The following is a 16688-nucleotide window of genomic DNA, read 5'->3' as shown; positions in this document are numbered from 1 at the left end:
CAGTGATATAGTCTAAGCATGCCTTGATTATTATCATTTCCATTGTTTAATATTTGTGGATCGCCCACCATATGTTAGGTGCTCTAAAGTGTTGTTTGTGTGCTTAATGAGTTTGTGTTTAGTGTTAACTGCTGCTCTGCTGGAATTATTTATTTATTTGTTTGTTTCATTCCTGTTACTGTCTTCCTTCTTAAAACCTAGCATTAGTTCCACTTTAAAAAGATTTCACTTCCATTATTTTTTAAAAGCTTATCAAATTGAATAATCCTCTGTATTTCAATTTAAGATCTGAGAAACTGAACCTGATTATCCCTGTTCTGAAGGAAGGGGAATCATTTTGGCCAACCGGAAAAATGGTTCACAGCTGCTCCTATAAAGCTGAAGGTTGGATTGATATTTTTCATTACCCGCTTCCCCCCCCCCCAAAAAAAGAAATCAGCTACAGCCAAGAGCCTTCATTACTTTTAAAATGTTCTATATTAAATTGCAGTTGCACTTTTCTAACTAGAGACTGTGTTTATTTTCAGCACTGGCAATTCTGCCTAATGAATCAACTGGTGTTGAATTCACAAAGGGAAATGCACTTTTCTTTCTTCCATCTGGTTGTCAAATGAGTATGTTCTCTCTGAGTCTGTGAGTAGTGTACTGGCTTTCAAGGTCCAACTGCATGGTGATGCCTGGGCCATGACTAGAATGCTTGACTTGTGACATCCTCCTTGGTCCTCTGCTTGCCTGAATTTTGTTTTCTCTTTGTTGTAGAAGGCATATATATAGTGAATCACCAAGAATGAAGAGGGCATTATTTTTACAGTACCAAGACTCCAGGAGAGGCTGCTTTTTCAAGTTGTTTTTCTCTTTACCAAAAGGAAAATTGGCCTGGCATTACATTTTAAATTTGTGTGTCCTTGCTAATTATTGGATGTTAATAGATAAGTATGGTGTCTGTGCACTGTTACACTGTATGTAGCTTAGGGATTATGATTACCGGAAAAAAAAAAGATTGCCAGCTCCTAGTTGAAGGGGATATAGTGAGAGGGAGTATACTAGAATACAATGTTAATCCATTTGTGGATAACTGAGAAATCATTATTGAAGATTTATTTACAGTTCCATACCATCACTCTTACTTAGCCTGGCTCTTTGGCCCCCAAGTATATGACATAATGTGAATCTTCTTTTCTGCCTTTGATATTCTTTTTTCCCCCCTTCTTCCAAGCTGCCTTTCCTCTCTCTTTCATTCACCCCTGCTTTGCAATTTCTTCTATGATCCTTTGGCCCACAGCATTCTGAGAAAACTTTTTTTTTTTTTTTTCAAATGCCAGGAAGTAATATAGTAGAGCTCTGGAGCCAGACTCAGGAAAACCTGAGTACAAATTCTGGCCCACTTACTTATTAGGTGTGTGATCCTAAGCAAACCGTTGACTCTTTCTTAGCTTCAGTTTCCTCTATAAAATGAGGATAAAAATAACCCCTAGTTTGCAGGGTAATTGTGAAGGATCAAATGAGGTAATGCATGTAAGTACTTTGTAAACCATAAGGTGCTACATAAATGTTGCCTTTTATTATTCTTATTAATGATGCTAATACTATTGATTACACTAGTGCTATGTCTGCTATTGTGCCTGCTTTCTACCTGCCACTACCTACCACCACGTACCACTACTTAGAAAAGGGCCAGAGAAGGAGAAAAGACAAAAAGGCTTAGATATCTCTTGGGTTTTGTATATGTTTGCTACTTTTTACTTTAAGGTTTACAAAGTTTTAGTCATACATCACTGCACATGATCCTTCCAATAACCCTATTAAGTAGACATAATGATCCCCAATTTTACTGATGAGATAACTGAGGTACAGAGATGTGTCCATATAATAAATGATTTGGTCATATAATAAAGTGAATATCAGAGGCAGAATTCAGGCCCAGGGCTCTCTGGACTCCAAGTCCTACACTCCAGGATATCACGTTGCCTTGATAGAGAGAAGAGGATAGATGCAACAGGTAATTGTGGAGGTAAAATGTGTAGGATTTGCAGCTGATTTGGCTATGACAGGGTGAGATAGAGGGAAGGTTCAAAAAGGACTTGGAGTTTTCGAGGCTGGATGCCTTTGAGGATGATAGTACTGTTAGTAAAATATAAGCATGTTAAGAAGAGAGGGACAGATTTGGAGGAAATATGAGTTTGGTTTTAGATGCATTAACTTTGAGGTATCAGTAGAATATCTATCAGAGGTTGCCAAACTTATTTGGACTACTGCCCCCTTTTCAAAAAAAAATTGCTCAATACCCCCTGGAAATCTAACCCTTTAACATTTAATTTAACCTTTTAACGTTTGTTTTTGAAATTTGGGTGGTTTCAAAAAAATACCGCCTCCCTGGATCATTCCAGTGCCCCTCAGGGGGCAGTATCATCCATTTTGGGAACCTATGATTCTGGGTAGAGCTATCTAGCAAGCAGTTGGAGTTGTTGGGTAACACTCAAGAGAATGCTTAAGAATGGATATGACTGGACATGTAGTGTTAAAAGTTATTTACATAAAGACAATAGTTGATGAAGCATTGATGGAGACATGAAGAGAAGATCACTGAGGACAGAACTTTGGAGAGAACACTTATTATTAGAGGACAGGAGGAGAAGAATGAGCTAGTGAAGGCAAAGGATTCCACAGACAGGTTGATCTAGGAAAAATCAGTGTTTAGAGGTCATGGAAGAAGAAAATATCCAGAAGGATGGGATGGTCATCTGTATTAAATGCTACAGAAAGCTCAAGAATGAGAACTAAGAAAAGGCCTTCCAAGATGGCATTTAAGTCATTTGTGACCTTGAAAAGAACATTGTTAGTATCTTACAGTGGTGGATATTAAAAACCAAATTCAGATCGAGAAGCTTCAGAGAAGCTGCTATAGAAAGTGTGATCCAGAGAGGCAACCAGAGATTAATTTAAAAAAAAAAAAAGATTTCCATACAGAAGTCACTTGGTTGAAATTTGGCAACATGAATTTGTAATGGACTCAGCCTATTTTCATTACTGTGAAAAGCACATGGTGAGCATTGAAGGTGGCTGAATTATCATTCATTATCATTCATTAATGGGCAAGGTAAAGACAGTGCCATTTTAAAATGTCTTACTGTAGGTTCAAGGAAGGGAAGCAATACCAGTACAGGTAGGGACTTAGGACTTGAAGGTTATAATGAGAGTTAAGAACAGGCTCAATAAGTGAGATAGTGGGAAAAGTTCAAGTACAGAAGATTATGATCAGAAAGAATTTCAAAACCCTGGAGTTGGATCAATTTTGGATGATGGTGCTTTTAAAAAAAATTAAATAATGTGGGCAGATGGGAAACTAACTCTGTGTGTGAGCATCATCTCCACAATACTCCATTTATAGATAGAACTAAACAGACAAATACAAAGACACTATCATAATTAGAAGTTCCCAGAACAGATGGATAGAATTGAGGCTTGAAGGGGGAGAAAAGAGAGGTTGGAAGAAAATCATCCTTTTAACAAAATAGCCTTCGCCCTGTTGGGAGTCTCAGGGTAGAATGGGTAGCTTGGTGTTCTTCAGCCCAAGAGAAATCAGAACATAGAATCTGGGAATGTTGGAAGCTTTGCAGAAACATTGGGGAGGTAGGTAAATTTGGAGGAGGGTGTGGCTTATCCAAAAGTTTCCCAGTTTTTCCTTTAACCTATGGGAACTTAAGGTAGTAGAAAGATGGTGTTCATGAGTTGAAGTAGTTAATTAATTGGAAAACTAGCATGTCAAAAGAGTCATTAAGGTAAGCCATTTGAGGGCAATGACTATTTTGTTCATCCTAGTGCTTAGCACATTGCCTTGCATATAGTATGTGCTTAATAAATCTTTATTAAATTGAGCTAGGATGAGGCAAGGATTAAACTAAAGAGATGAAGCTTGTTAGCCAGGTTCTTGAGACATTGAAGAAAAGGAAAGAATGGCCTGGAGAGTAGATAAATGATAACAATGAGCATACACATTTGGTGATCTAATTGGAGGCGGGCACTTCAGAGGAAGGAGGGGATGTGAGAGTCCAGAAGTGGCAATGAAGAGTCAAGGGTATTTGGATTTCTCCAGGCACTTTGTATGGAAGTGAAGTAAGGAGAATATGAGAGAAGTAGCTTCCAACATTGAAAGAGAGTGGTCTGGGCAATTGTGAAAAGAAACCAGGAAAACTGACCATGCTTTAGCTTTCTTTACTTGTCAGGAAATTTCATGTTTGAATCATCCAAGGAGAGTTTTTCAGTTTGTGGATTAACTATGACTTTTGTTTCCCCTTCCCTGGGGTAAAGTAGGCCTTTATAGTAAGAGTTACTGTAATTTATTTGAATGGAATTGAATTAGAGAGCTTATGATTGAAAAGGCCTTTTTCATTGCCATGATTTCCCACAATATACATGAAGCTACAGAGACTTTCTGACCGATTTCCCAAGGAGGCAGTGTGATTTAGAAGAGAGAATTCTAGCCTGGGGCTCAGAATTAACCAGTCAACAAGAATTTACTAAGCTACTACTATGTGCAGCTCTCTGGGGATACCAGTACAAAAAGGAATACTCCCTACTCACCAGAAGACTTAGAGTTGATCCTCAGCTCTACAATTAGCTAAGTTGGGGCAAATCAGTTAACGTCCTTGGGCCTCAGTTTCCTCATCTCTAAAAAATGGGTGAGGGATAGGTGTGAACTAGATAATTGCTGAGGGCTTTTACAACTCTAAGTATTCTAGTTTTTATTGTTTTGGGCCTTGTGTAGGGTCATTCCCAATTTTAAAAGGTTAAATGTTGCTTTCCAGAAAGCAACTGCTTCAGTAGTGGTCTGGCTACTTCTAGTTAAATCAACCATGGATTCTTAGCAGATTCTAACCTGTTCAGCTTTACCAGCTCATATTTTTAGGTCTTGTCCACAGCATCCTTGGCCTGTCCTCTTTTAGCAATCTGGCTTCCCGTCCCTATAGTCATCATCAAAATTGTTTTCTCCATAGTAAAGTTGCTGCTGCTTCACCTTCTCCTTGGAATGGGGCATTTCAGGATTGTCTAGTATTGATAGCTGCTCTGCTGCCAACTCGTCGTTAACTTTCCTTCCTGCAGTGCATTTTCCTGCTTCCCATCTAACCTGAACACAGTTTTATACAACCCTGTAACACTCAACACAATGAAGTGCCCATTTATTATGTTATCAAAAGCTATAACAGAACCAACTTACCCAAATTTCATTTAATGAGCATTCCTCAGTGATGGAAAAGTAATTACACTTCCTTGGAAACTCTGAATTCCTTTATTATTCTATAGGTCCTTGATGCTGAGTAAGGCATTTCTTTGCCAAAGTATATTTTTATATGTTTTTTTTTGGGGGGGAGGGTAGGAGTACCAGGGAACTGCCAAAGGCACCCTTCTCCCTTTTTTAATTAGTAGACTTACTTAGGAGGCCTTTGTTTATTTAACTTCCTTTGTAGCCAGTATCTTAAAAATCTATTATCTGGGAAAATAAAAATGCTTTTTAGCATCTTTTCCAATCTCTTAAAAAAGATTTTTAGATACTATAAAATGAAGAAGTAATTTCACCACCAATCATTGCTCTATTTCTTAAAAGTTTGTAGTCAACCAGCAATAGTTTGAATTGTAATTTGCCTATAGCATATCATGCTTTGCTTAACTACAGATGATAAAGTTCTTCATTAACAAAATTCATTACTTCTTTTTGACTTTTATTTTTCCCATAGAAGTATTTTAGGCCCAAACCCTTAATTTTTTTCCCCTCCTTGAAACATTAGAGTCGGGGACATGAGAGGTAGGGTTGTTCATCAGTTTCTAACTGAGAGTGGGAGGAAGCAGGGAATCTGAGTGAAGAGTCTGGATAACTGTTCAGTTCTGCTATAGTCGGATTTTGACAATGCAGTTGGTTGATTTACCCAATCATTCCTTCATTCATTTGCTTATCTTATTTATTTTTGTTCAGAGTGTTGGGAACTTACAGAACATTACACATAGCAGTATTCAGATGTGAGTACAGAAAGAGATCACTTCTTGGTTTTAGTCCTACTTCTTCACTAACTATGAGATCTTGGGGAAATCTCTTTAATCCCCCCCCCCCCAAAGGGATGTTATAAAATGGAGAAGTGATTCCACTGTGAAAAACCACTCTTCTGGCAACAACAGAGTGAGGAAGTTAGGGAACTCCCTCTGCCTTTGTTAGATAGGCAGTTGCTCTGTACCAGGTGGTCTTAGGGACTTGCTGGGATCACTGAGAGGTAAGGTGTCTGGCCTGAGATCACAAAGCTTTCGTGTGTCAGAAGTGAGACTTGAACCTAGAGTTGACTGCCCATTAAACCTGACTTCCTGTCATTGTATATGTACATATATGTACATACACATATGCTTATGCCATCTTCCAAAAGTCTTAGAGTTGTTTTAAGCTACGGAAATTTAAATAATATCTTTTTGTGGGAGGGACATCCTGTATGTGTAAATATGTTTATATAATATCAAATTATTTTGGTAATGACACTTTCTTCTTCCATTGGCTACTAGCAAATTTACCTTCTTTGAAACGATTTCTAAATTATACTTAAATATTTCCTACATGTAGCCAAATAAACCTTAATTTGCAATCTAATTCCAGGTGCCAGCATTAGCAAAGTTGCATTCTTCCATGCACTTTTCTTTGTAAACTCTGGAAAACCTATAGTTTAGATGTGCCGATTGTATCAAGAGCTGAAACCCTGCATCCTAAGTATATCATTCAAAAGAGCTTGGCTGAACTATTGAATAAAATAAATAGATGAAGAATCATTGTTGTCCAGAGTATGATAGGCAGTTGGATAGATGACCTACTCTGTTCATTCATCAGAATATATGTATGTGATTTGCAACTATATGATACTGCAAGGTATGAATTCTATAGGTTCACAAGAATTGAGTTTAAGGATTCTCAGAGGGCAGTGAAAGGGTAGTACAGGGTGAACATAAGCAGGCAACACCTTAAGCAGGGAATTAGACAAGAGAAGCAGTAGGAAGTAAAGTCACCAGAAAACAGGTAGAACTGGAAGAAAAAATTAACTGGTTACTTAGTGAAAGCTAGGATAAGATGAGGATGCGATATCATTGACGTCCTGTGTGCTTCACTGATATTCATGCACATGCCATGAAAATGAGAGGAAGTTCCTCAGCATTGTAGGTAAACCTCCTTTGGCAGATTTATGGTAGGACGTGGATAAGAGTTGCACAGGTCAGTCAGTCTTGGGTAGCTTTACAATCTACATTGTTGGCAAGAATACCCAAATTTGATGAGAACACAGATCACTGGTGCCTTGGAGTACCAGGTGACCTTGGTTAGAGTGGAAAACTCTTGTCTTGGAGACATAGATCCATCTAAGTAATCATATGCCAAGTGCAAGCAATAAGAGATTTAAATGAGAGGCAAAATGGGGGGGTTGAAATTTAATGTTCTGCTTAAAATAAAGAAAATACTAAACATTCACCTTTTATATAAAAGCAAGGAAATGGAAAACATTTCAATAAATATAATATTTAATACTATCAAAATTATTATCATAAGGACAGGGAAGAAATGGAAAGAAAAGGAGAGACAAGATCAGACAAAGCTACAGAGAAAGATAAAAACATGAAGGATTTAAGATAGAGAGGGAAAGACTCATGGGCTGGGGGTAGAAAAAAGGCTGTGAATATTCTGTTCGGCCACCCTGACCCGGATAGTTATAACTGAAATAGAAATTCAAAGACCCAAAGTTTAGGTTTACATATTTTGTGCTTATCCTAGGAATCTGGAGTTTCCCAAAGTGAATAAAGTTAAATTCTTCCATCCAGAGTTTCTTTCAAATGAGTCATCAAAGTCCCAGATGCTCAGCAGTAGTTGGAGCATCAGTTTCCTTAATGACAGTGCAGTTTTGTCTAGTTTCTCAATGTCATATTTAATGAATTACTAAATAATAGTGAAATATCAAGCTAGGAGAAAATAAAACTGGATATTTTTTCTTTTAAATTATATATCCATATTGAGAAGTTTTACTATTTGGGAACTTGATGCAAATCAGTTTGGAAATAAATTTATCTTGCAGCTTAATTTTGATGAATTTTGGTGTATTTTTAAAAATGTACCCATTTCTTTCAGTCACCAAACAGAGTCAACATGTTGGAATCATCCTAAAATGACAGAACTCTTAGAGTCCCTTGGTGAGTATTGTTTTATTAAATAATAATTAACTCATGGAATTTGTCAAAACTGCTGAGCTCTGTGTACTCTTCATTGAGTGAAACTCTTTGCTGGCATACCAAGTATCATGTGGTGTGGTTAAAAGGAACATACCCTACTTTCCCACAAAGGGTTCCATGTTAGGAAATAAATAGAAGCTGTATATTCAAGATGTGTTCATTTTGAAGAACAATTTAACATCAAAAGGATCTAGAATATACAGGGTTGACCTCTTCTCCTAAGTGGCAGGTGTAGCTCAGAATTGTGAGTCAAAATGAAATTTCAAGACATTTGATTCCTCTGATTTCCCTTCTACAAAAATATGATTTTGTTTTGTTAATCCAATTGTTGTACAAGACTCATTCTTCTCTTCTATTGAGTCTACCTGTGTTAAACATAAAGGACTATGTTGTCTATCCTTACTCTTATCTTTAGCCAAAGCCTACCAGGAAGAGTGCTGGCCCTGGAGTCAAGAGAGACCTGGATTCAAATTCTTCTTCTACTTTGTGTAACCTTGGGCAAGATACTCTCAGAGTATCATTATCCTTGTGGGTAAACAGGTTATAACACTATTTGTAGGCTATGTCAGAGGGTCTTTGTGAAGACATAATAATCATACTTACCATTACCTACTATTTATAATGAACATGTTAAGGTTTATGAAACATCCCTCACCTTGTTGCATCTTTACCCCGTGAGCTCCGTGGGGGCAGGGCCTGCAGCACACATATAAGTAGGTGCTTAATAAATATTTGTTGACTTCACTTGACTCTGTCAGGTAGGTAGGAGAAGCATAAATGTGTCCATTTTACAGATGAGAAAACAGAGACTGAAAAAGATACAGTGACTTGCTCAATGGTTATACAACTATTAAGTGCCAGAAAAAAATTTAGACTCAACACTTTCTGGCTCCAAGTTCAGCCCTCTTTTGGCTTTACTAATGTTACATCAGCTATGCATAAGAGTATAACTAAGGGTAAGAGTTAAGGATATACTCCATGAAAAGGCTGACCTTTGAGATAATTTAGGAATTACAGTTATTACTCTAAAATTCTAAATAGATGTCAGGTCTTATTATTTCATATCATTCCTTCATTCTTTTAAATAAAAATGTATTTCTTTGAAAATTCACTGAGAAAATTTAGAAGATGAATTCTGCTCCCAGATAAGTTGATAATAAAATGTGACCTTGTCTTTCAGTTTAGATACCTGTAAATACAGTCAATAACCTTGAGTGCTTACTACAAGCCAAGTACAATATTAAGCACTGCGGATACAAAGAAAGGTTAAAAACAGCCTACTTGCGCTCAAGAAACTCCAGTTCTAATGGGAAGGACAACATGTCCTGGGTGGGTACAAAATATACAGAGAATAGACATGCCCATGTCCCCTCCCTCCTGAAAAACTCCTCACATGATTCATCCAGACCCACTATCATTCTATATCTCTTCTTCCCTTTGTGGCTAAACTCTCTGACAGGCCATCTACAATAAGTGCTTCCACTCTCCTCTCAGCTTACTCTCTTCTTAACCCCTTACAATCTGACTTCCGACCTTATCATTCCGCTGAAACTGCTGTCTCCAAAGTTTTTAATGATCTCTTAGTTGCCAAATCCAATGGCCTTTTTCCAATCCTCATTCTCCTTGACCTCTCTGAAACTTTTAATGCTCTTCCTTGATTCTCTCTTTTTTGTAGGTTTCCAGGATGTCACTGTCTCCTGGTTCTACTTATTAGACTGCTTCTTCTCAGTCTTCTTCACTAAATCCTCATCTAGGTCACTCCCTCTAAGCATAGTGTCCCACAGGGTTCTATCCTGGGCCGCCTTCTTTTTTCCCTCTATATTCCTTCATTTGATGATCTCATCAGCTCATACAGATTTAGTTATCATCTCTATGCTAAAGATTCTGAAGTCTATCTATCCTGCCACACCATTTCTTCTGACCTTTAATCTCACATCTCCACCATCCTTTCAGACATCTCCAACTAGATGTCCAGTAGACATTTTAAACTAAACTTGTCCAAAATAAAACTCATCTCTCCTTGAAACTTTTCCCTCTCCTACCTTCCATGTTACGATATAGGGCAACAGCATTCTCCCAGTCCCTCAGACTCATAACCTAGCAGTCATCCTCAACTCCTCACTATCTCTGACCCCTCTCTCCCCCACATCCAATCTGTCGCCAAAGCTTACTGATTTCCCTTTGCAACATCTCTGGAATACCCTTCCTTCTCTCTTACGGCATTGCCTCTTCTCTAATACAGGCCCTCATCGGTGGCCTGCTGCTTGGTCTGCCTGTCTCAGGGCTTTTCCCCCTCTAGTACATCCTCCATTCGGCCATTAGAGTGAGTTTCCTGAAGTGCAAATTGAGCTGTGCAATCCTCCCTCCACCTCCCACCCAAATAAACTCTAGGAGTTCACTATCATCTCCAGGTTCAAATTAAAAATTCTCAGCTTGGTATTAAAAACCCCTTTATAACTTAGCCCCCTCCTACCTTTTTAGTCTTCTTACACCTTAATATCCCTGCCTTGTACTCTTCAATCTGGTGACACTGCCTCATTGCTGTTCCATGAACAAAACACTGTTATCTTGTCTCTGGCTGTCCGTCATGCCTAGAATATTCTCCCTCCCTTGTTCTGACTATTCACCTCATTGGCTTCCTTTAAGTCTCAACTAAAATCCCACCTTCCATAGGAAACCTTTCCCCATTCTTCTAAATTCTAGTGCCTTCCCTCTGTTAATTATTTCTTCTTTATTCTGTATATATCTGTGTGTTGTCCTCCCTGTTGTCTGTCTTTTGGCTCTTTTTGTATCCTCAGCACTTAGCACAGTGCCTGGCACACAGTAGGATCTTAATAAATGTTTATTGCTTGATTAGATGCAAAATCCTCTTAAAGGTGGGATTCGAATGGAGTTTTAAAGCCAGGAAAGTAAAGAAAGAGAAAGGAAGAGCATGGAAGACAGCAAGTACAGAGGATTTTATATTTGATTTTAGAGATAATAGGGAACTGCTGGGGCTTATTGAATTGGGGTAAGGACAGACCTGTTCCTTAGGAAAATCACTTTTTCAACTGAGTGGAAGATGGATTGGAGTGAGAAGAACCTTGAAGCAAAGAGACCTTTTAACAGGCTATTATAGTAATCCAGGATAGAAGTGATGAAGGCATCTACTAGGGTGTATACATACATACACAGACACACACACACACACACGCACACACACCCCTTTATAAAAAGAGGTGATACAGGTAGAAATTACAAGATTTGACAACAAATTAAAATATGTAGGACAAGTGAAAGTAAAGAATTGAGGGTGATAATCAGATTTACTGACTAGCACAGTAGTAGTTAAGATGAGCAGAAGGGAAGGTTTTTAAACAATCCAGTGAAATGAAAAAGAGTAACATTGGAAGAAAAAAACAAAACACACAATCTGTTGCCTTGAAGAAAAGAAAATGGAGCCAGACTGAAAAGAAGTCTAGAAAAAAATTAATAAGCATCAAGTGAATTAAAAAAACCACAACACACCAGGAATTGTAATCATACTGCCAGACAAAGCTGTAACAAACACTCCAAAAATTACATGTGATAAACAAGAAAATTATATTATGCTGAAAAGATCCATAGACAACAAACCAATATCAGCATTAAAATTATATGATCCAAATGCTTTAACATTTAAATTCATAAAGGATACATTAAGTGAACTATAAGATGACATTACAGTAACACCATGGTGACAGGAGATTTCATTGTTCCTTTTCTCAGTTTTGGACAAGTTTAACAGATAAATCAGAAAATATTGAATGAACAAATTTTGGGGGAAATAGAGCTAAAAGAATAATGGCATCTTTAAAATGAAACTGAATAGAACATACAAATTTCTCAGCACTGCATGGAACTTTTACAAAATTTGACTTGGTAATAAGGAATAGGGATTTTGCAAACAAATATAAAAGGCAGAAATAGTACATCCTTTATAGATGATAATACAATAAAAATAGTCATCATTTTGGAGAGCACAAACAAGAAACATAGATCCAAATGGAGACTTAAGAATGAAATCTTAACTATTAAATGGGTCAGTTGGTCATAAAGCAGTTATTAAGTGTTGACTACTACCAGACCCTGCTAAATATTGGGGATACAAAGAGAGGCAAAAGACAATCCTTTCCCTTAAGGACTTTACAATCTAATAGGTCAAAGAAAAAGTCATAGAAATATAGAAATTAATAATTTTGTAAAAGAAAATTGTAATGATGAAACAATATGCCAAAATTTCTAGGATGAGAAAAAGTAGTTCCTAGGGGAAAAATAATATCCCTACAAATATATATATGTTAGTAAAATAGGAAAAAAAAGAGGATTAATGACCTGAATATGCATTTTAAAAATTAGTAAGCCAATAAATAAACCTAAGTAAGCATAAAATAGAGGATATTAAAAATTAGAGAAATACATTAATCTAGAAACCTGAAAACCTACAAAAATGATAAGTAAAATGTAAAAGCTGTATCTTTGAGAGAAAACAAACTAGTGAAATTGATAAACCTTGAACCAATCTAATTAAAAAGAAGGCAGACAATCAGAACAACAAAATAGCAAATGAGCAAGATGAAGTCACAACAAAACCATAATAAAATAATCAGAAGATGCTAATAAAGCTGAGAACACAAAAGGAATTGAGAAATACATTCAAAAATATGAAATACCCCAAATAACTAATGACCAATGAGAAATCTTTAAAGCACTTCATCTTAGAAAAGGAAATAAAACTAATTCTAAAAGAACTATCAAAGGAAGAGCTCTTGGTCCTGATGGATGTGAGAGAGAATTCTATTAAACTTAAAAGAACTCATACTACAAAAATTATTTCCCCAAATCAAGAAAGTAAGTTCCCTACTATATCCTTTCTATGTGACAAATATAGTCTTAATTACTGAAGCAAGGAGGGATAAAACACAAAAGGAAACAAATATCTTTAATGAATATCAATTCAAATTACTATACTGATTTAGCCAAAAACTCATCCATTATGACCAAATTGTATTTGTATCGGGTGTGCAATGATTGTTTAACATTCAGAAAAGTCAACATAATTAATCATATTAAAAGCCCAAACTTCCAGTTATCCACAATCTTAATTATCTTAATAGATGTGAAAAAAATCATTTGACAAAGTTTAATACACATTTATGCTAAAACCTCCACAAAGCGTAGGCATAGAGGGACCTCTTTATATTATAAAATCTATGTAGAAACTGTAATATGTGACAGTGCATTGTATAAGAAAAAGGAATGACTGTAAAGAAATGATGATGACAGATTACAAGACTGGATGACTAGGAAGATAGGTGTATCCTCTGTGGTAATAGGAAATCTGGGAAGGGGATGGGTTGGAGGGATTCTGATTTGGATATATTTAGCTTGAAATGCCAAAGGGAAATCCAGTTTGAGGTGTACCTCACCCCCAAAAAAATCACTAGTATCATACACAATGAAGATACACCAGAATATTTTCCAGTAAATATGGATATAAAAGAAGGTCTACTTCTGCTACTATTATTTAATATAGTTCTGGAAGTGTTGGCTGTGACAATAAGATAAGAGAAAATGTTGAAGTTATAAAAAAAGGAGAAAAGGAGATAAAAGTATCCCTTTTGTTGATGATATGATAGTTTACTTGGAAAATCCTAGGGAATCAGCCAAGATACTAATCAAGACAATTAGCTTGAACAATGTTACAGGCTATAAAATAAACCATCAAAATTTAACTGTATTTCTCTATAATAATAATAAAATCCAAGAAGCCACGATAGAAAGGGGAATGCCATTCCACATAACTGCAAAATGCATACAGCATCTGGGAGTCAGTTGACTGAAGCATACAAAAGACTTGTAGAGATTCATTTACAAAGTTCTCTTTAATGAAATAAAGGACAACTTAAAAGCTGTATAGAATGAACCCCTGGAGGAAGTGTTGCTGGATGATCATGGTAGGAACAAAGTATGTAAGTTACACTGGGGAAAAAGGACTGTTCAAAGGCTAGAAAGTGAGTCATAGAGTATAAGTGTGAAGTACAGCCAGTACTAGAATGAATGGCCAGGGATGTACTTTTTAGGAGAGAGCCAGACCTTAGTGATTGCTACATGATGGATGGAAGTACAGAAATGAAAAGACTGTGGATGAAAGGAAGTTTTCCATTATGGTGGCATACATTGCAGCAGTCCCAGTGGAAGGGGTGGGGAAATCTGGAGTGGAACATCGTATGGGTAGAGTTGAAGTGAATGGGATTAAGGGAGTAAAAAAGATAGAAAGAAATAGGAGTCCCAGTCATTCAGCAGTTATTTTTTCCACATTAGTTTTGTTCAGAAACATTTTTCCCTAAGTGCTACAGTAGATATTAAGATAATATATGTGCATTTCCTACCCTTAAGTATCTCACAATCTTATGTCCATAAGACAAACATATAATGCAATATAATACAACCCCATTAAAAAAATATGACCAAGTTCAACACATGCTAATAATAACTCACATTTACATAGCCCTTTAACATTTACAAACCTTCCCAACAATCTTGTAAGGTATATATTCCAATGATTGTTTGCATCCAACTTTAGAGGTCTTTCTGCTCTACAGAGTTTGAGGTGATTGAGAGGAGATACTGTATGACTTGGAAGGATCAGGGACATCTTCATGGAGAAGGTAGCTTTCAAAGAAAGATTGAAAGAATGGGTAAAATTTACAGAGATGATGATGATAGGGTATTCCATTTGGTGGCGATATTATGAACTGTAATGCAGGGGCAAGGAATTTTGTCTAGGAAATATGACTCGTTTTCCTGAAACAGAAGAGTAGTTATAGAACAGATGAGAATTATGACTGAAAAGACAATGAGTACCCAGGAAGTGGGGAGTGCTTTGATTGCTACTCTGAGAAGCCTGTTATGCCCTGATATGTCTTCCAAACCATAGTCTCAAAACATCAACTGATTTTTGGACACCTCAGAATGGATTTCCCTTTGGCATCTCAAACTCAATATATCCAAATCAGAATTTAACATCTTTCCCTGCAACCTATCCCTTCTTCCCATGATACAGTGGATAGAGTGCCAGGCCTGGAGTTGGGAAGACCTCGGTTCAAACGTGACCTCAGATACTTACTAGCTGTGTTACCATGAACAAGTCACTTAAACTTGTTTGCCTTAGTTCCAGTATCTTTGCCAAGAAAACCCCAAATGGGGTCACAGAGTCCGATGTGACTAAATAATAAAGAGGATGCAGCTACCTTCCTAGTCATCCAGTACTGTATGTAATCTGTCATTGTCATTTCTTTATTGTCACTCATCTTTCCCATATGGTAAAGTGACACACATGTTGTCATTTCTACTTTCATATAATCTCTCATATTTGCCCCTTTCTTTCTACTCATAGTCACCACCATAGTTTAGACCCTGGTCACCTCTCTCTTGGACTATTTCAGTAGCTTCCTAATTAATTTACTTGCCTCAGGTTTCTCCTAACTCTAATCCATCCTTTGCTCAGGTGCCAAGAACAGACTATTCATGTGACTAATCCCCAGCCCCCTGACCTTTCCCCTCCATCTTATTAAACTCCAGTGGCTTCCTATTACATCTAGAATCAAATGTAAAGTCTTTTACATTTAAAGGTCTTCATAACCTAGATCATCCTGGCCTTTCCAGTCTTCTAATACTTCATTCTCTTCCACATGCCATACAATCCACTGACACTTGACTTCATGCTCTTCCTTTCTTTTGCCTGTCTTTGTATCTCCTGTATTTGGTACGGTACCTAGCACATTGGAAGTGCTTAATAAATACTTGTTGTCTGATCCATGCACTGATATTGTTCAACAGGCAATAGGACATTAAAAAAAAGTTGAACAAAGTAACGACATCATTAGAGAAAGGTTTTAGGAAGTGTAATATAGCAGCATTTTGCAGAATGGCCTAGAAAGGGGAGTGATAGAAGTGGACAATAATTAGACCACTCTTGGAGAACTTCAGAAAAGGGGTAGCAAGGTTCAAAACTAAGTTAATAGCTGGCAAGCTAAGGAAAAAAAGCAAAAAATTTTCCATTGTCTAGCTGAGTGAACAAGGTGATTGATAGCAGATTTGACTATGCTGTGGAAAGCCATCACTGGAGCAGGAAGAATGTTTCTGGGACCCAACTGTGAACAGCAGGAAGTGAGGCTTCAAATCTGACTCCAAGTTCACTTGTCTTTCCACATATTTTCATCTAATCAAGAATACAAAGTACTGCATTCTTTCTCTGTCAACCTTTCTTTTTTTGGCTGGATGAAAATGATATAATAATTATTGATAAAGAAGGTCACGTGGAATAGTGGCTAGACAGCTGGTCTTGGAATCAGGATGATCTCGGTTCAAGTGCCACCTCTGATACATATAAGCTTTGTGACCCACCCCGCCTTCCAGCAAGTACA

General features: G+C 37.1%; 1 protein-coding gene across 10 annotated transcripts in view; it reads left to right on the top strand.

The window, feature by feature from the left end:
- UTRN (utrophin) overlaps positions 1 to 16688 on the top strand; it is a 620052-nt gene that overhangs the window by 505776 nt on the left and 97588 nt on the right. For all 10 annotated transcript variants that reach the window (XM_027850670.1, XM_027850661.1, XM_027850663.1 and 7 more), the window contains one exon: positions 8141 to 8202. In XM_027850670.1, coding sequence (XP_027706471.1) covers positions 8141 to 8202 — 62 coding nt within the window. The remainder of the gene's footprint in view (positions 1 to 8140; positions 8203 to 16688) is intronic.

This window comes from Vombatus ursinus, unplaced genomic scaffold (genome assembly GCF_900497805.2).
Source record: "Vombatus ursinus unplaced genomic scaffold, bare-nosed wombat genome assembly UNPS02009132.1, whole genome shotgun sequence".
NCBI classification, from domain to species: Eukaryota; Metazoa; Chordata; class Mammalia; order Diprotodontia; family Vombatidae; genus Vombatus; species Vombatus ursinus.
This window is presented reverse-complemented; position numbering and strand designations above follow the sequence as displayed.